Here is a 19,966-nt window from a genome sequence, read left to right as displayed (position 1 = left end):
ACATGAGATCAAGATGTTCAGCATCAAGGAACTTTTAATTCCCTAGACTCAGTTTTAATAGACAAACTTGCAGGCTGATCTGTCTAAGCAGTAAAGCATGATCCATGCAACTAAAATATTTAGTACACTAGGGAGGTGGTAAGAACATATTACATAATTTTTTCTTGGGAGAGACAGAACAGACTTTTGAGGATTTATAGCTGGTGATTCTGCTTTTCTTAGAGGCACTAGTATCCTCTAAAAATGTACAGCTTTTGAACACCTAGATCAGAAGGAAGCACATCTCCCATACCTACTGCCCAACAATTATTCCTTATTCTTCCCTATTTTTACTTTCTTCATAAGAAAAAAACACAAGACAGATACTTTAATGGAAAACTCATGCACCTGAAAGCAAAGATGACAACATTTACAATTTCTTATGCACTTCTAATGCTTTATATCCAACTACATTTTGCACATAGTGATTTTTTGGCAGGCAGTATAGACTGGGAAACTATTAGCAAGGATGAGAAGTTAAGAGATACAGAAAAGGGGAAAGCATATAGAAAAAATTATCTCAGAAGGGAAAGGAGGCTTGATGTTAATAAATTCAAGTCTTTAAAAATCTGTCCCTCAGCTCCATCATCCAAAATTCCCACACTTTACTACTCAGAAGTCCAGGAAAATTAAGTATTTTTTGAATGAACTACAAAAATACTTCAAGAGAATATCCTAAACCCTTCCATCTTGACTGACATATCCAAAACAAATAACCATCAGATCTGCCTCTGAACCTCAAGCCTCTGGATGCTGCATTCTTGCAAGTTTTTGCCAGATAACAGCTTTCACTTGTGATCAGCAGCTGCAGGCTCTAACCACTGATTACAGAACAGAAAAAGGCAATCCCTCTCACAAATCTTCCCTGAAACATTCAAATCTATCAATATCCTTGCTGAACACTGGGTTTCAATATAATTCAATATAATTACTGAGCATTAGAATTTCTTCAAATACTCTGAATTGTATTTCTCCATATAGATTTGACAATTGCTTCACTTTCTCCCTCACTTCCCATCTGAAGTGCCACAGCCTTATTTGATACTCCTACACTCCATTTGCCGAAGTTCAATTTCCTTCTGAAAAATTTTAATTATTATGCCACCTGTTAACTTTCACCATCACATTATTCAACCTTTCTCTATATAAGTCATCAATTCTATAGCTTTCAAAGTAAAAGCAGAGTTCTACTACCACAGGAAAACCTACAGCTTCTTTCCTGTGGAGTTCTAGTTCTTCTCACACACAGATGACTTTAAGTGCTTTAATGTTTTCTTGTGAGGTCCTTGCCTATTTTTCATGGGTTTTTTTTTCCCCCTCAGGAAGCTGAAAGAAAGGGTTGCGCTTGTGTAACATATACACAACATCATGAACATTTTCATTAGAAAATGGGATGAATAACATATTTTAAATTCTGGTTCACGTGTAAAAGTTGTTGATTTTTTTCCATTAGCAGTTCTCAGTATTCAGCAACCAGCTTTCCATTTTCCTTCCTGTCATTCTCATTAGTGTAGTAGAAGGCGGTGAGCTGAAGTGAGGGAAATCACAGAACAATAATATTATCTGAGGAAAGCAAAGAGCAGGGAGATACTCTAAGATGGCAGCTGTGACCAAGTATAACCATACAGGTGATTGAACACAGCTACACAGCTATGGGAAGAGTTCCCACTCCACCTTACTTGTGCTCAAAATATAAAAACCAGAATGCAGCAGAACAAAAGCTGCACTCAACTCAATGGCAAAACTGTCCTCCATTTCCACTGGACAACTTTAATCCATGAAGAGAATTACTAGAAATAAATTATGCTCCATACAATGGATTTTGAAATGAAGATGTGTTAGTGTGACAGAGGATGCCAGAATGACTAAGTTCCCAGTAACTGTGCACACGTGTACAAGCATGCCTGCCTGAACACAACTTCCCCTTTTATTCTCTACTTCACACTGTTTGAAAGTCAAACTCCAGCCATACAAACGCAGGAAAGGAAGGCAAGCTCGGGATATTGATCTGCAATAAGCCAGATATTGATTTGCAGTAAGAGCATTACTTACACTAACTCTGAAAGCTTGTACAGTGTTATCCAGGAGAAGAATGTTGCAGACCACCTCCGTATGCTGCCTGTCTCGTGCCAGCTCAGATGCTCGGACATTGTAGGTTCTGCCAGCAGGCAATCGGAAACGTGCGGTCATTACTGTCCACACAGGGTCTGCAGGCAAAACCAACAGAACATTTAAAAAGAGCCAAAAAATGCAAATGCAAGAGTGTCTCACTTCAAAGAAAGGTGAAAAGACAGCAAGTCCATTATTTAAAAAGTCCATTACAGACAGAAGAAAAGTGAATACGAAATTCACAGTAGCCAATAAGAAAGCAACGCCTTACATGTTACAACACAACCTTATACCAAAATACTCAGTCCTTTACTTTCTGCCCATTGTCCACACCCTCCCTATTTTAAGGTTGTTTTGTGGGTTTGCTGTTTTCTCGTTGCATTTTTTGTTTGTTTTTAAAGATTCACAACAACATTTTCAATTCAAAAAGCATTGTAATTGCTAGGCATTATGGCTACTAGCTTCCTGATATTAGATGCAATTAAGTAACTAATTTCAGTGCAAAACAGCAAAAAATGCTTACATAAAAAGCTTTATAGAGAAAAAGAAAACAGCAAACAAACAAGACTGATGCATTATTCTGCAAGGCCTGTGCATTCACTATAAAATCAGAAAATATGAGAACGTACAGTGGTAACAAAACATTAGCATTGTTTCCCCCCTTTTTTTTTTTAATTACAACATGAATAGTTTAATGTTTGTCAAACTACTGAATCTTCTGTCTATGTCAATTTGATTGGATTTACACATTTAGTTTGGGAGCATAAACAATTCTCATCCTCTCAGCAAGCAACCATGACCATCACAAGTGTATGCCCTGTGCTGAGAGCCAATCAACAGAATGCAAGAATTGACTTCCACTTTTCTAATCTAAGATTCTTGTGATTATCATCCAGCCCCAGCCCAGCAAAGTCCTTACGGGCCCACCTGAAGCTATCAGCTCTATCCAATGATACCAGCTACTTTCTCAAGTGCCTCACAGGATCAGGGCCTGTGATTCACTTAATTACACACTCAGCAAACTATTTCTACATCCTTTGACAAGGGCGTAAGCAAACAGAAAGTTTCATAACTTAAGTAGAGAATATATTGAGACATAAAATTAAAATACCCTGAGAGTAGCAAAAGAGCACATATACATTCAAAACCAAATATAAAAGATTGATTTTCCTGATCTTGCATAAAATTATGAAGCCTTCAAACACATCTATGTATTAACTTCACATTTGTGGAGGGGGACAGGAGCATATGATGACAAAAAAAAAAAAAAAGGACAATTTAGCAGAGGACAGCAAATATTCCAGCAGTGATTAGAGAGCTTGCATGTATCATAAGAGGTATCCATGCTCCAATATACATAAAAGAAGAGGGAGGGGTAAGAAATGAAAGATCAATTCCTCCTAAATAGTTGGTAACTCAGATACATAGGCTCTCATGGGAAAGTGGAATACCAAGAACCAAGCTGGGACTTTGCAGTTCCATCATCTTTCCACTGCCTGCAGACAACCTCCTGAGCAACTGCCCTAAAAATCCCGGAGGTATTTTGCTTTTCTAGATCACATCTTCAGCTCTTTAGTATGACCACACACCTAAGACATACAAAAATCTGCTTGATGATCATCCATCCTTGCAAAATGCTTGTTTTGACTTACTCAGCATTTTCAGATTAACTAGTAACTGCTTCCTCACCAGACAGCTTTTTTATTTTGGCTACTTGGTCACTGGCTTCAGAACTGAAATGCTGTATTCATGTAGAATTCCAGCAAGTTTATTTTTGTTTTGCTAAACCAACAAGACAAACTGAATGATACAGACATCAGATAAAGCCACCAGCTGCTAAATTTATGACTATGTCTTAATGACAAATTTATGAAAAATTGTGTCAAAACATTAAAACTCTCAAGTAAAACCTAAAAACAAAGCCCATCTGACAGCTCCTCATGTAGAGGCTGCTTCTGCTATACTTTCTACAGACCTCAATGATAAAAAGCAGGAGAAAACCTTTAAACACCAAAGAGGAATTGAACCTCCATACCAGTGATCCAAGCCAACCATGTAACATTTCACAATGTACATTTCAGTAGTAAGGCTTGTAGCTAGTGTTTTGCCACACAATCTACAAGCCTTACTAGTCATAATGGCATAAAGGTTGGCATTATCAGTGCAGCTACACAACTGAGAACTACAGCCAAAATGTTAGGATGCTATTTGCTGCTGAGCTAAAACTAAGAAGTTTTCAGGAAAGCACACAATTTGATTAAAACCAATTTCTCCATACCACAGAAACAACCCCTTGGCAGGTGTAATATACAAGGATTTGAAAAAGTAACAAATAAACCAAGAAACAGTGAGTGTCATCTTCAGAGTGCTTTTCCACAAATACAAAGACTAGTGCACAAAGGAATGTTCAGCTTTCAAATTTAAGTACTGCAGTCCTCACAAATGCATTTGGTAGTGAGCTAGGAGAGTAACTCAACAAAGCATAGTTTTGCAGGAGAGGGGAAAAAAAAGGACTTATTAAAAACTAGAAAACAATCTTAAAACCATCATGTTTTAAGAGAAGAAAATGGTAAGTCTCACCTTTTCTCCTATTCTTTCCTCTATTTTTGTCATATTTGCTGATCAAGACAAGACCAGCAATACTTTTTCCTTCCTCATCACTGCCTTAAACTAGACAGAAAACTTGGTTTCAGACACAGCAACAAATCCGAAAGAGTGAGCAAAGAGAAAATCATCCCTTAGTGACCCTCAAAATTCTTTATCACCATGAAACCATTCACTCTGTCCCTTCAATAGACCCAACCTGCAGATCTATCAAGGTTCTTGCTGTAACACAGATCATCTTTGCTCCAGCCAAACAAAAAAATATTGCATAGTTACGCACAATGACTGGATTTTCTTCAATGTACATAAATGAAATGATCAAATTCAAGAAAGAAGCACTGTATTATGAGTTTGTTATGGAAACAGGAGCAGCTACATTGGGCCAGAACAACAGTTTGTGTATCTTGAAGACTGGAGGGGCAATGCCTTCTCCACTCTCTCTAAGGAAGAAACAAACAAATAGGGCACACACACTTCTCATGCTGTTCCAGTGGAGTTTAGCATCTTCCCGGTGGGAAGCTCATAGTTCCACCATGCTGGACATCAGCAATTCATGAATGTTTTCTTCGTAGACTTAAGAAACTATGTTTTGTACTTTCAGATTATGCAATGAAACATTATATTCTATGTCCCATATAAAATACACCGTAGCTGGAACCACCATCTCATAGCAGACAAGTTTCTTGCATGAAACAAAGAGGTTTTTGCAACTACAGAACACAGTTTAACAAGTATAATGACTCAAATCCTGAAATGCACCTACAAAACGGAAATAAACAGCCATGAAACTAATAGAGAGAAAGGTGACAAGAGACTGACTGTCTTCTGTAAGCCACATTCCAAGTTAATCTTTCCCTCTATGTCAGCAAAGAAACTATGGAAGAATGTAAGAATATGTTAAAACACCTTCACCATCACATGCACTTTCAAAAATACTCCTCCTTCTAAGACCTGCCAGGGTTATTACACAGAACTGCTCTGTGGCCAATCATGTGCACACAACCCATATTTAAACCTCTATCAGCACATGTACACTTAACAAAAAGGACGCGGTTGTTAAGCACAGATAGACTCTGCAATTACTGGTTTTACTGACACACTTGTTTTACAACATAATTGGCCCCAAACTGTACCCATATCATCTTTGCAACTTCTTTCTTTCAGGAATACATAAGCCAAGAACACAGATAGGATTATGTCTCCCAAACACATATTGCCATTCTTGCTATATATTTTGAAAACTTACTAATAGTGAGATGGCTAGCTCTTGCTTATAAGGTTACAAATTACAGCTGATTTCCTAACAAATATTGATATAGAAAATGAGAAAATGTGACAGAAATTCAGCTACACTCATTGCATACTTCTGCAATAAAAATATTATAGCTAATGTTAGTACAGAACAGAGGACTGCTTTAGGCTCCAAAGTAAAATCTGCATCCCCAAAAGAAATAGGAGTAAAAACAAAAGCTGAGACTTAACCAAAAAACCAGTTTGAGAACATCTGGCTTAAACAGCAGGCTAACTTAAGCAAGGTACTACTGTGTGTGCATATCCATGTTGTGGGCAGTGCCACGGCCACTTAATGCTAAAATATTTTTATACATGCAAGTGGATTATTTAAACCGGACTTAATCTTCTCATATGGTGAAGGTTTTCTGCTTATAATTTTTCAGCATCTTCTGGTAAGCATGTAATATTTATGTGAATGAACAATCTAAAGAACATGCTGTACAGCAACTGGAGAAGGACAGAACTCGTGCAAAGTAACTCCACTTACCTCTCAGGTCTGTGGAGGGAGTAAGTTGTACATTTCCTGCCTGAGCTCAGGTTTCAAGTGGTGAAGCAATTCCAGGGAGTGTTCCCTATCAAAGGGCAGAACATTCCTGCAATACTGGCTTGGTTAGGGCACTAAAGAGCACACAGAAGCTTCACAAGTGAATTTTCGGCATCCTTTATTCTTTTATGTAAATGTATCCAGTATAACGACAATTTGCTTGGGCATACAATAAACTAACTGATTTTAAGCAGCTTAATAAATAAGCAGTTGGTTAAGCAGGTAATTAACTGAAATTTAATTTATCCAAGAGTGCAGCCAATTTGCTGACTTGATGCGAACTTTCTTTAAAAGAACTCTTGATGTAATGCACAGAAAAACAACCACCTTAACACATTACTGTATGCACATGTGCATGCAAGGACATGAGAAATTTCATTTTTCATGGCTCATCTAAAGCAGCTATAGAAGCTCACGCATTGTCAGATTTCCATTTGTTTAGGAGCTTGTATTTTAGCAACCCAGAAGGCACAGATTTGCACTGTAGCCCACCTGCTCATTTGGGTCCAACACAGTACATGAATTTCCTACTAGAAGTAGGAAAGTAGGTCAGACTCATAGAAGACCCATGTCCTTATAACACGATGCAGCTTGAATATAATAAGTAAAATGCAGACCCCAATGTTACTAAAATTATCCAGACAACTTAATTATTTATATATATATATATATAAAAAACAAAAAAACACCCTTTTAAATGTACAAAGACAATTATGAAGGTTTAAATAGAATAATACAACATACTGCAATTCAGACAAACAGTGAGATACACCTAGAGCCCATCTTCATAGAGGTTTATTGAAAACACATTAGTGACACTACATTAAATGTTTCAATCCAGACTAGTTTGAAAATGCTAAACATTAGCTGGTCATGCATTTTCTGAGGGAATTCCACATTAAGTTCAAAGAAAATGTTCTTGTCTTGTTTTGAAAGCTTTCAGCAATTCTGATGCAGTATACAGCTTCAGGACATTGCTTATAAATGAAAGCAGAGCAGAAATGCATTTTCATTTAAGTGAATCGACCCATGCACTACAATCCTGAAACTTCCAATGAGAGTTGGACTTGATGATCCTTGTGGGTCCTTCCCAACTCAGGATAGTCTAAGATTCTGTGATTCCTTCCTGCTTTATGCTGACCAAATAATGGAAAGTATCATTAAAGTTCATATGTAAACCCTGACTTATTTCACTTTGCAGTCACAGGTGCAAGGATTCCAGCAAGACTTCTAGCCAGGCAACAGCATCATTAATGATTCCAGGCTCTATCAGACCCTTTTGTTTTATTTCTAAGTTTATTTAATATCAGTTACATATAAATCAACCACATTCATTCTACATAAGGAAGATAATATACTTCTGAAAAGTTATCATATGGCCACTTATTAAACTTTTCCTAAAACTTTACTGAAGAAAACGGATATCACATCTTTACTGTTGACCATCAGTACACTGTTGGCCCAACTCAATTGTTAGGACAATTATTCTGACCATACAATGTAACTACAGCCACTGGTTCTTCAGTGCTACTATGTTCCTACACAGTTCTGGGAAGGGCACTGGATACAAGGAGATCCGCCTTTGGAAGCTAGGAAGCTCAAGTTCCCAAAACCTCCACTACTTCTCTCCACTGGTGGGTAACCAGATTGTGCTCTTTAGCCTGGTACCTGCATGGGGCTGGCAGCTCCCAGACTCCAAACTCTCCTGCTCCTGGGTCAGGCATTCCTGCATCCTCCCTTACAGCCTGGCACTGAGCAGTCTCCACGCTTCCTGTGCAAAAACAGCACACAAGTTGAGCTGATCTGCAGCTGCTTCTACACATTCCTCCAAGATCTCTACTATCTGCAGACACTGAGCTGCTTGAGCAAATCCCTCATGGATGCCAGAAATATAAAACAGTAAAGGAAAATCCTACTTCACTTCTCAATGTCACCAAGAGAAACATACTTATGTTCTCTTCAGAACATCCATTATCTCACCTGCATTTCCATGCATAAGCTACTCTTACATCCTCCTTTTCCACATCCTCAATCATAAGAGCCAAATCTAACAAAAAAAGCATTATTTCTTATGTATATAGGACAGTTTCTGAAAATATTGGGCCAAAAGTCCAACAACTGACAGAAAAGAAGTTGAATTTAGCCCCTCTCCTCCACCATCAGCTTCTCCTATACATGAACCAATAGCAAAGAACTAATTTAATATTCTAGCCACTTAGATAAATTTCTAAGACTGTTAATGCATCTCAGGAACACGAGGGTTTCATAGGGTTGCTGTGGATTTCAGTGCAGTCTTGATGCCTAAATTAATAAGCATTCTCAGTTAAAAAATTACTCAAGGATTTTACTAAACTAAGACCTCCTTGAATAATGCTTTTTATCTACTTCTCTGAAATGGAATTTCCAATTTGAACAACTGCTGTGTGATATCAGCAAGATGCTCACTGTTATAATCACATAATTACTGATAGAGACAAAGGTTAAAGATGAAACACCTTGCTCTGTCACGCCCAGATTTTCATACTTTCTAACATAAAAATAATAATTAATGAGTGTTCAATCACTCTACATAGGATCTGCTAGAGACAGCTGGAGGCTGTACACCAGAACACAGCAAATTAGTGAGACAGTACCGTAGCACGCTACTGTTTCCTCTGAAAAATAAACTATTTGGACAATTTGACAACTCCCTCCATTGCTCCTCCCTGCCCCCAAGAAGGGCACAGCTAACAGAGAAGCCTATTATAAATGACACTTCTATCTAATTAAATGTCAATACTCATTATGCTTGAACTGCATGCACCACACTCACAAAAAAGCCTTTCAAATTCAGCTGATCCCTTTCTCTGTTTTGAGTCAGAAGCAGGACAGTACAGGAAGACTGGTATCTGCTTTGCTCCTGTGTGCAACATTTCAGGAAACACATAACAGCAAGGTAAAATTCATTAGTTAGAGATTACAACACCTACTGGCAGTTTAGGAGCAATATTAATAAATAAAAGAGTTTTTAGAAACCATGCCATCAACACTGATCATTATTTTGAACCTAAGCCCTTTATGTCCTCCCTTTCTGTGCTCAGTCATGTTTCACATGCAGACAATAACCTTTCCATCTTCACTATCCAGGACTCTAGATGAGATAACGGCCTGAGAAGATATTAAAATTTCCTTGGCAAGGAAAAAAGAAATGGGAAAAAAAAAGGCAAATAAACTTATAAATTCCAAACAGCTCAATATGGCTCAAACCCATTTTTAAGCTTCAGATTTAGTCTTAGTGAACACCTGTCCAAACACATTACAGCTTTGGATTGTCAGAGTGGCTGAAGAAACTCAACCAATAGACTAAAAGTCTGCAACCAAGAAAGTGCTAGAATTAAAACACACCTTTCCCCCCCACCCCATCCTACTTCATCAGGGCCCCCATCTCCTTTTTCACTGCATCAGTTTTACAGGTCAGAGTGTGAACAAATGTAAAGACAACAGAAAACCTCCTTCCAGCTATTCCTGCCAGCTCATGGCTCAGTACTCACTGCCTTGATGATAACAATACTGCAGAAGAGACAAGACCTTTCACATAATACAAGAAAAATGCCTGGAGTGCACATGCCTTTAGGCAAAGCTTCACAGGGAGCACCTGTGATTATTCACAAGCAACACAAACCCATCTGTCCTGCAGGTGACACACTGAAGCCACAATCAGAGTGGAAACATCACATGAATTTATGCAGCTCTGTTTCTGACCTGGAGACTTTTCATTTCTAGGTGCTATTCAGGAGTTAGGGAGGTTTTACAGAACAAGTCACAAATACATGTGAACAAGATGTGTGAAGAACCTCACATGAGGTTTCAGAGATGACTTTGAGCAAAACCACAGAAAATTTCTCTGTAATATGCAATACACCCCTACACACCTTAAGGATCAGAAAAAAGAGCACATCTATCCCCCTGTTAAGCAATGGACTATAGCTGATCTTCAGGAATCACCTGATCACAGCATGACTGCTTTACAGAATGGGTTAGGGAGCCATACCTTGGTGTGAAGAAACAGAGAGAAGGCAGCTGAGGCTAGAAATGTTTTTATGTAACAATACTGGTATCATGTAAGGTCTGTTACATGAGAACACAAGTTGATGGCAAGCACCAGCTCGAGCAGTGCCAGCTTGTCAGGCAGTAAGGCCACAGAGGGGGAAGAGGCCCCAGGGGCACAGCTGTGGCCACTTCAGGCGGGCAGGCAGCAAACACGCACAGCAGCAGCAGCAACCCACACTCCTGCAACGAGCCACTGAGGATGGAAACAGCAAAGCTAGCAGGGAAAAAGATTAAATCTAACTTTTTTTTTAAAAAGCCAACCAATCCCTGTGGAAGGGCAGATAGCTGAAGCAGTCAGTAAAGGATTCGTCTGCCAGGAAAAACAAGAATAGGAAGAGGAGCAGTGTTTAAATATCACTAAATGATGATTTCAACTATCCTTCTATATTTAAAAAATATTCTAAATTAAACAAATATGCAAATGCATTTATAAGACATAAAACCTCCTTGTTTGCCAGTATGCAGCTCTCAGTTCATGATATTTGGAAGTGTTTATCATGTTAAAGATTACTAGGAATAAATAGAAAAGTTTTCCAAGTGAGTTCTACCTCCATTATTTTAAACTTGATTCTATCCATAACCTGCCCTTGTTTGAAAGTAGCATTAAAAATGGTAATCCATGACCTTCACACAGATGATTACTACATCTATCTCTTCCCATTCCTGGAGCTGGATCTCTTATTCTTGCTTTTATGACTCAAACCTATAATAAGATGTAGTAAATGAAGACTATAACGAAACATTACTAAAATATCTTGATAGAGACTTCTCAAAATAAATCCCCAGTACTTTTTAAAATGTGTTCTTAAACTAGGTTAAATAGATTTAAATAGATCTTTCATTAAAGGGAAATCTGGCTCTGATACGACTCTAAGATCAGGAAGCCTAAATATTACCTATCAAAAGAAAAAAGGGCTGAAATCAGAGTAAGTTCAGAAGCACCAGGTGATAACTTAGTATTTAATGTCTTGCTTAAGGGGAGGGAGAATATACACTGCCACCTCAAAACCCCCCAAATCCAAATTTCTTCCTACAGTTTTCCTCAAAGGTTTCAAAGCATAATTAAATTTGATTCCCCTTTGCAATATGACTTTAAAAAAAATTCTCCACCTATTAAAGAAAAGACTTTACATTTCTCCACAGACCTAGTAGAAAACTAAAGCTCCTCGATATATAAAAGGAGTCTTTTAAATTTTTGAGCTTTTAATGACAATGCACAACTGCCTGTAGCTAGGATAACCAAGTACAGTCCTTTCATGACACTAATTATTAACAGGTCTAAATTTGAGCAACAACCCAACTACACACCCTGAATCGAGGAAATATAACAAGTGAAAATTAGGTTTTGATTTCAGCTTTTCCATCAACAAATAAGAGGGGTATTTTAACACAGTTTAAGAAATCAAAAAGAGAAAAGTTACATGCAAATAGCAACTGATGGTCCTCAACAGTGGTACACAATTAAGCAGACGGGTAAAACACCAAATGATGCAAAATTACACATTCTAATTTGGTGAGACTGTAAATGAACACAAGTCCCACTGTGTCCTGTATGTTGCACAAGCCCCAACCACAATTATCTGAAAACAACACTGACAGAAAACATACGATGGAGAAAATCTGGGGGCTTGCCACTAGCCACTTGAGCACCCACGGATCAATACTGCTGCACGCTGAAGGACCCGCAAGTCCAGAGCAGCCAGTGGAACCGGCAGCTGTAGGTCCAGCTGTAGCACCTGTGTTGTGAAGCCTTTGAAGTTAAAGGCAGTCTGAACTGAAAACAAACTGGCAAAACTCAGAAAAAGCTTGTATTCTACTCATAGCCAACTTCAAGTTGAATTTTGGCTGGCACTAAAACTGAGGTATTAGACAGGGGGAGGAAAAGTTGTCTGTGTATATTTTGTTCAGAGTTTCTAAACCTAAGCCAAATTATCTTCAATAGATTTAAACACAGCAGATGCTAATTCTATGGCTCAGTGTAACCAACTGGACACTTTCCATCAAAATTAGTTTTTAATCAGAAACACCATTTCCATAAAATAGAAATTTTCACGTGGAAATTTTCAGTTTTGCCAAAACCCACCAATTTTCTGCAGGAAACATTGAAATAATGCCTATCTGGCTACCTGCCTGGAAAACGCTTGTCAACTCCGCTTCTTCCTTCAGCAGAAAACAAGCCAAGGGATGTCTTCTGGCAGTGCTGCTCAGAAAAGTGACCTCAGTCCATCCGTGGCCCTGGCTTTCAGCCACCCTGCCCTGCACTCCGGGCACTCAGCCTCTCCACAGCGCCGTGGCTGTCAAAGGCAGCAGGTCACCTTTTGGGTGGTTGTGGGATGAGCACTCGAGGGACCCCAAAGCAAACCAGGCAACTGCAACAAGGAGCTCCCCACATGAGGCAAGATCAGTCTAGCTGGTGTACCTGTCCAGTTGCAAAAGAACCATCCTATTTTGCATCATCCCAAATTTTAAGGCCTCCTTTTATTTATTTATTTATTTACTACATTTCACAATTCCACCTCAGTTTAAGTTTTCTTCTGACTTCTGCCTCTTCTCAAAGACTTTCTTAATAGGAAATAATTTCCATTTTCAAGCCAGATCAAGATTAGAAATTCAAAATTACCTGAAAGAATCTATCATGCATATAAAATGACAATGAAAATATCATGCATATGATGTTCAAGCAATCAAATCTTATAATCATTCACATGCAATGGAATTTTAAACAGGAAATATAAAAATCACATTTTTGTGTGTTTAGTTTCTTTAGCAAAGTATCTTAAAGATGTCTATACTCCACAGATTTGTAAATTGTACAAATCCACTTTGTAACAATTGTATCTGTACTTCTAACAAAGTGAAACTCTGAGCCAAATCAAAAGTTTCCCAAAATTGTGGCATACTGACCTCAACAGGCACACCTTTGTCAGGGGTTATGACACGCTTACACGTTAAGGGCAGACTGCAGACCCCCTGCACTCATATTCATGCATTCAGAGGTTTGAAAATTGTTAAGCTACACTCAAGTTTGGACATAAATAAGAAGATAAATGATCTTCATGCATATTTCTAAGAGTATCTAAAAATACTTTTCACTTTGGGATGTATTTCCTTCTCTTCAAAATAAATTGACAAATTTACAGAAACATCTGTAAAAAAAAAGGGGAATAATGCAAGAGGAAAGACAAGATCCAAAATTTCATAAAAGTTTGTAATTCTTACCAGGGTTCATCAAACCAAACTTCAAAAACCCCCTTAAAGTTTAATTTTTTTGTTTCTGAATATGATTGTTTTCTTCCTTTTAGCTTTTGTTCTTTATAGAATTACACAGTAATACTTGACAGTTTTCACAAAATAAGATTAACAAAAATAGCAGACACTATTAACAGTGTGAAAATATAACACTGCAATGGCTAACTATGAATATACTGTGGGGGGAGGGGGGAGCAGAAATCCCTACATCCCTAAATCCAAAAAGTAAAGGCACAAAGTTGAAGGTATACAATTGGAAAAGGAGGAAGAGCCAAAACCACAAAGTTTATAATGCACTCTAGCTCCAGACTGAAGACACCATGATACCCCAGTGAAACTAAAATTCACTGACAAACTGCATATATACATATTTCTGCATTATACCTCATCTATTCAACCTCAAACCTTTTATTAGAAGTTAGATTTCTTTTACTAGCATATTAGCAAATCACTTTCCAGGTATAAAGTAAACATGTACTATAAAGAAAAAGCCATCTAGTGTATTTGAATTTAATAAAATACCAACTGAGAAAAATTACCTGACCATTTTGCTTGGAGCTGGAAACTTCTATAATCAGCTGCCATTCAGAACCAGCAAGAAACTTTCAATTTGGTTGGTCTGAGATTAACTGAAGTGAATTATCCTATCAACTACTGAATATATTTTTAGAAGGAAAATAACTTCTACCATCTCCTCTAATGCATTCATGTTCAGGAAGACACAGAGGCTTTAATGCTTGTTTATCATATTGACTCAGTTCAGTATCAAGTTTCACATCCGCTGAGAAAACAGGCACATAACCATGGTACAAACCAGTTATTCAACTAAAAACAAAGCAATAAAAGAAACACCACAACTCCAGTGGAATAAAACATTACCAATAAGGGCAATTGAACCCCCACATGTAGAGTTTGTGTGCACTGAAGTTAAAGAGCAAAAGGCTATTAAAAGGAGAAAGTACTACAAAATTATAAAAGGCTATTTATAGGCTTCATGTCATGCTACTATTTAATCACACTGCTATTTATGCTTTCTCTCATGCATTTACCAACTCTAAGCAAGAACAAAACCTTGAATGCAGTTTATTCACCTGCATGTCACAGGGCCTTCAATTGCATTTACTTCTCTGCTGCTCCCAAGGACTTCCTTTCATCTGGCCAAACTGATTCCCTGCTAGGACACAAGCACACACCTCCTGCCACAAACCAGTGTGGGGAGAGCTCATTGGCACTGATGATTTCGTGGCAGTAATCAGATTACCTCTTATTCTTCCTTGTAAGACAACCAGAGGTCTGGAAGGACCCTGTAAAAACGTGTATTCTGTCACTAAAACTGCAGTATGGTTCAAATCCTCACCTCGAGCCTTTTCACTGTGCTGCAGCTGAGAGCACACAGTTATGTCTCTGCCAAGAGGCTGGGGGCAAGTTTGGGTTTTGATTTTTTCTCCTAGTACAACCCTAAATGCCATCTTGATTGTAACCACAGCCCAATACAGATGTCCACGTCACCACTTCAAATTTTCTCCAACTTGTGGTATGAAAGACCTGACCAATTTTATTTATTTTTTCTTTTCAATAAAGCCTAATACTAAGAAAACCATGCTGTCAGGGAAGATTACATATCTAGTCACTAAACTCTGAGTAAGTGTAACACAAATTAACTTTTATACTATAGTGCCTATAACTGATATCTATTTCTTCATAATAAAGTAATCCAAGCACAATAGTTGCTCTCAGAAGAAGTCTTAATCCAGTGATTAATTTAGCTTTCTATGCCAGAGAATCATAGTGCTTGCACAGAAAATTACTGTCAAAAATGAACTTTACTGTTCAGCTGTATACAGGAGAGATTGCCATGTTCTAGTCTTCAACAATCTTTTCCCACTATAATAAAACTAAGGATATAGCACTCTTTTTAAAATCAAAGGACTAAAGCTGTAAACTTGATTTAGACACCTTGTATACAAGCTAATTCACCTTTCAACATACAGCAGCTTTACAAAATGCTTAGCAAAAAATCCATTTGGATAGTCTCTTCTACTATATTGCAGGCTAAGAGAGACTGTAAGACAACAGAAGCAGTTATAGTCTCCAGGCTGTCAGAAACCAGAACTTTGCAGGGCTGTCCCATTTTCCCTGCGGTGAGTTCTCTGCTGCCCCAGGCAAGTGCTCAACTCCCAGCCCCACCCCTGCTGAGCCAGGGGCTATGCAAGGCAGCAGGTCTGAATGACAGAATTGAACCGATTCCCTCAGTGCTCTCAGTTCTCCTTTCATTCTACTGAAAAAGTACATAAGAACGTTGCATGTCTCTCTGTTTCAAATTCGTAACAACGACTGGAAGCATGTGGTAGCCTATAAAAACCTGACAGCAGAGACCCAAAGCAAGGCTTAGTGAGCCTGTCTGCAGCGAAGTGGGCACACTATAAATACCAGAAAGGAATTTCATAGTCCAAGTAAAAAGGCAATGTAAATCTGCAAGGAAAAACAAACATCCCACAATTTCCAAAAGCATGCAAGGAACACACACTTCAAGCAGCCGATCTACTGTTGGCAATGACAGCATAAGAAACTGTCACAGTGTAAAACTCACCCTGGTATCATATTTGTTATTTTTATACACGGGGCAACATCCTGACTCCAAAGCTACTTGAGAAGCATCTCAGTTACACAAGTCAATGTACTTTTATGATAGTATACCTTCAACATTTGGTAATTCATACGAGCTTTACGTAGACATGCTGATGTTAAATCACTATGAAAGACGACAGTAACTCCTTGGTCAGAACTAAGCACAGAAACTGTGCTGCAGTCCTGAAATCTAGGACATAACTACATCCTCAGGTGTAATTATGGTAAAGCCAAACACAGCAATGGACTTACATCAGTAGACAAGTTTCTGCCCAGCATTACAGTTCTCAAGGATCTCTATGACCCATACTTGCAGTGTGAACTGCTTTGTGAAGATGCAAATCTCTGACAAATGAACTCTGAAATTCCTCCAAGCCTGTAGAGCCAAAAAACCTCAAAATTCTTTACAGAAATTATAAACCTAAGTGTCCTTACAGAGAAAAAGATTTGCAGAATGCACCCAAGTTTCCCAGCTTCTTATCCTTTTGGTAAAGGTGAGAATAAAGATTTTTAGCTGTTGTCTATAAAAGCAGTGGAAGGGAAGCTGCCAGCAAGTACAATCACCACTTCCTTAAATACCTTTCCTTTAAATCCACCATTAAACACTTTTTTTTCTGCTTAACTGCCAAGCAGTCAACATTCTGGGACAGGTTCATTTCTCTTTTCTAAAAGGGAACAGAAGCTACTGTGGGAGAAAAAGGAAAAAAAAGCCTCCACCTCTCAAAGTACAGAGCACAAATGACTATCTGTCCAGTGCAGCCCTCTGAATAACACAAGTGCAGAGGTTGTTGATGGTCAAAGGAAGGAACATCTTCAATTCAACCCGGGGTCAGCCTGGGCCAGCCCCAAATTACCAGCAGTCCTTAGAAGAAATGTCACCACTAGGTCAGGTGTGATTATTCACCACTAGTGCTACCTTGAAAAAATGAGAAATCTTACCTGCAAGAACAATTCAATAAGCAAACATCAAAAATAATGAATGGAGCAAGTTCTGACAAAATTCTGGCTTAGTTTTCCAAAAGCTCTAAAAGAGCTTTCTCAAGACATTTTTGTTTTATATAAAGGACAGTGCAGTTCTAATATTTCCCACTACAATTCTTGCTTACATCCAGAGTTTGCTAAGTCACAATAAAAAGCTCAAAGGTATCAACAGAAACTTGCACAGAAATGAAAACAAGTTACAATAATGAATATTTCACTTATTTTTATGAATACCATTATGGTCAAAAAACAGCCTACTAAGTTGATAATATAAAAAAATACATTTTTTTCTAATATACTTTCTTGTTTTATAATGACACATGGTGTCCTTTGGGAGAATCATTCTTCTATAAATATTTGACATGAAAAGCAAGATTTTTTGTCTTAGCAAGTATGCTGTGATTCCTAACACAAATAACAGATAACAATGGACAGTGGAGATAGCACACCATTAAGCTGAACATAAAACATAAACTGTTTAGATTTTTGGACATTTCAATGGGGTCCTTTAAAAGTCATTAGGCATTATTAAGCAATTTAAACAGTATATTAACTAATCTTAAAATAGCGTGGCTCTTGCTCCTGTTGTTCTCCCTGGATAGGCAAGTACAAACATGGGTCAGATTCACAGGTTGATGAGGTAGCTATGCTGAAACTACAGAGGTAATAAATTCATCACTTAAACCATCAGTTTCCTACCATTCACTTCCTGCAAATACTCCAGATCTCTTCCATGTATGTTTTTTCTTTCTTAAGGCTCTAACAGTCCCTCTTCTAACTGTTCAGGTTCCTTCATCACTCAAATCCTTTCCTACATTTTGTCCATTTCTCTAATCACATTTCAACTTTCCTCTGGCTTACTCGATGCCCTCCTCCTTTGGGGTGGGTACAGAAGATGGAACAGCAACAGAAATCACAAGAATGTCTCCAAAATGCACAGAAAATCAAACAGGTTCTGCCTGAAGGCAATAAGAGAAACTGTAGCCAAGAGACAAGAGCCATGCCCAAGTCCACTCCCAAGGTTAATACAGACCTGCCAGGTACATCCACAGTCAGAGTAACAGCACAGATGTCTGATGCATTCTCCTGAGATGCTTTCCATGTGGTTATGAATGGAAGGGATAAATGGCAACCTAATCATCTACGCAGCATTACCAAAAATCATTAAAAGGCTGTTAAATTTCACACATTTTAACATGCAGTACAGAAAGATTTCCAAACCATTACAAAAATCCATTAAGAACATGCAGTCAAGTTATTTCACCCTAGCAGTCTCCAACATACATACATTTTTACTTAAATCTGTTTTAATTTTATATCATTTTCACCAACAAAATTAAGTCAAGCTTGTAATGCTTAGGGACAACCTCCTTCAAAAAAAAAAGACTTTCAAAACAGAAGACCCAAAAGGAAAACTGATGAAGTACACATTTATTCTCAACATGCACAAACACGTTGACAGTGACATGAGTAATTTGTTAAGTTTTCTGATACCTAAAAAGAAAGCTTTTTATCTATCAAGCTGGACTTAGCTATCTAACTGTTGGACTTGATGATCTTTAGTGATCTTTCCAACCTAAACAATTCCAAGATTCTAAGTGTGAAGAGACAGATGATAAAAAATAACACTCACCTTTCTTTACAGTGAAAATATTGTACCAAGTGCACTGAGAAGGAACAGTCTACCAACATACAAATGAAGATGGCATTAAAAGGCAACAAGCTGAGTCAGCACATCTGCACTGCTCCTCTTGGGCACTGTGTTTAAGAACTCTGTTCATTCATGTGCCCCTGCAGTCAGGCCAAAATGGCTTTCTCACACCTGCTTCTTTAGGCACTCTTTTGTAATTAAACTCAGCTTCCCCAAACTCGTTACATCTATAGCATCCCAGAATTAAAAGGCTACAGAAGAGCGACATATGGCAGGATACGGAACATGCACATTAACAAAGAAAACCAAGCAACTGGTTTCTGCTATTTTCCAAGTCTATTCACATGCCCTTTTCCCTGCTGGCAGCTCTGCAGCACAGCCCAGGTCCCCTAGAAAAGCTGCAGGAGCCACAGGTGGAGGCAGCAGGAATGTTGGTCTGCAGTGAAGGTCTCTCTGAACAGTGGTACTATGGACACAAAGTTCTTCCCCATGCTCCCAGAACTGCTCAGAAGAGGTATTTTCCAAAAATAAAGACACTAACCATAGCCATCACACTCACCAGTGAGACACAGTCACTTTCTCTCTAAACAGCAAGACAGACTCATCAGAGTATCAGAGATCAGACTCAGTTATTCTGGGAACTCAGATCTTTCACTGCAAAAAGTACTTTAAATTGGGACCTTAGGAAATTCAGTATTTTCAAAACTGCATTGGTAAACTCAGTTAGCAACAAGCTTCCTCTTAACAAAGATGTACAGGACAGCCCAGAACAAAAAGGC

The 19,966-nt window shown here is 38.2% G+C and overlaps 1 protein-coding gene across 1 annotated transcript in view; it reads right to left on the bottom strand.

Annotated features, from left to right (window-relative positions):
* Positions 1–19,966, bottom strand: part of PTPN4 (protein tyrosine phosphatase non-receptor type 4) — a 109,516-nt gene that overhangs the window by 68,563 nt on the left and 20,987 nt on the right. The window contains exon 2 of the mRNA XM_066553124.1: positions 2,092–2,246. Within this exon, the coding sequence (XP_066409221.1) occupies positions 2,092–2,246 (155 nt within the window). The remainder of the gene's footprint in view (positions 1–2,091; positions 2,247–19,966) is intronic.

The sequence above is a fragment of the Molothrus aeneus genome, chromosome 7, assembly GCF_037042795.1.
Source record: "Molothrus aeneus isolate 106 chromosome 7, BPBGC_Maene_1.0, whole genome shotgun sequence".
NCBI classification, from domain to species: domain Eukaryota; kingdom Metazoa; phylum Chordata; class Aves; order Passeriformes; family Icteridae; genus Molothrus; species Molothrus aeneus.
This window is presented reverse-complemented; position numbering and strand designations above follow the sequence as displayed.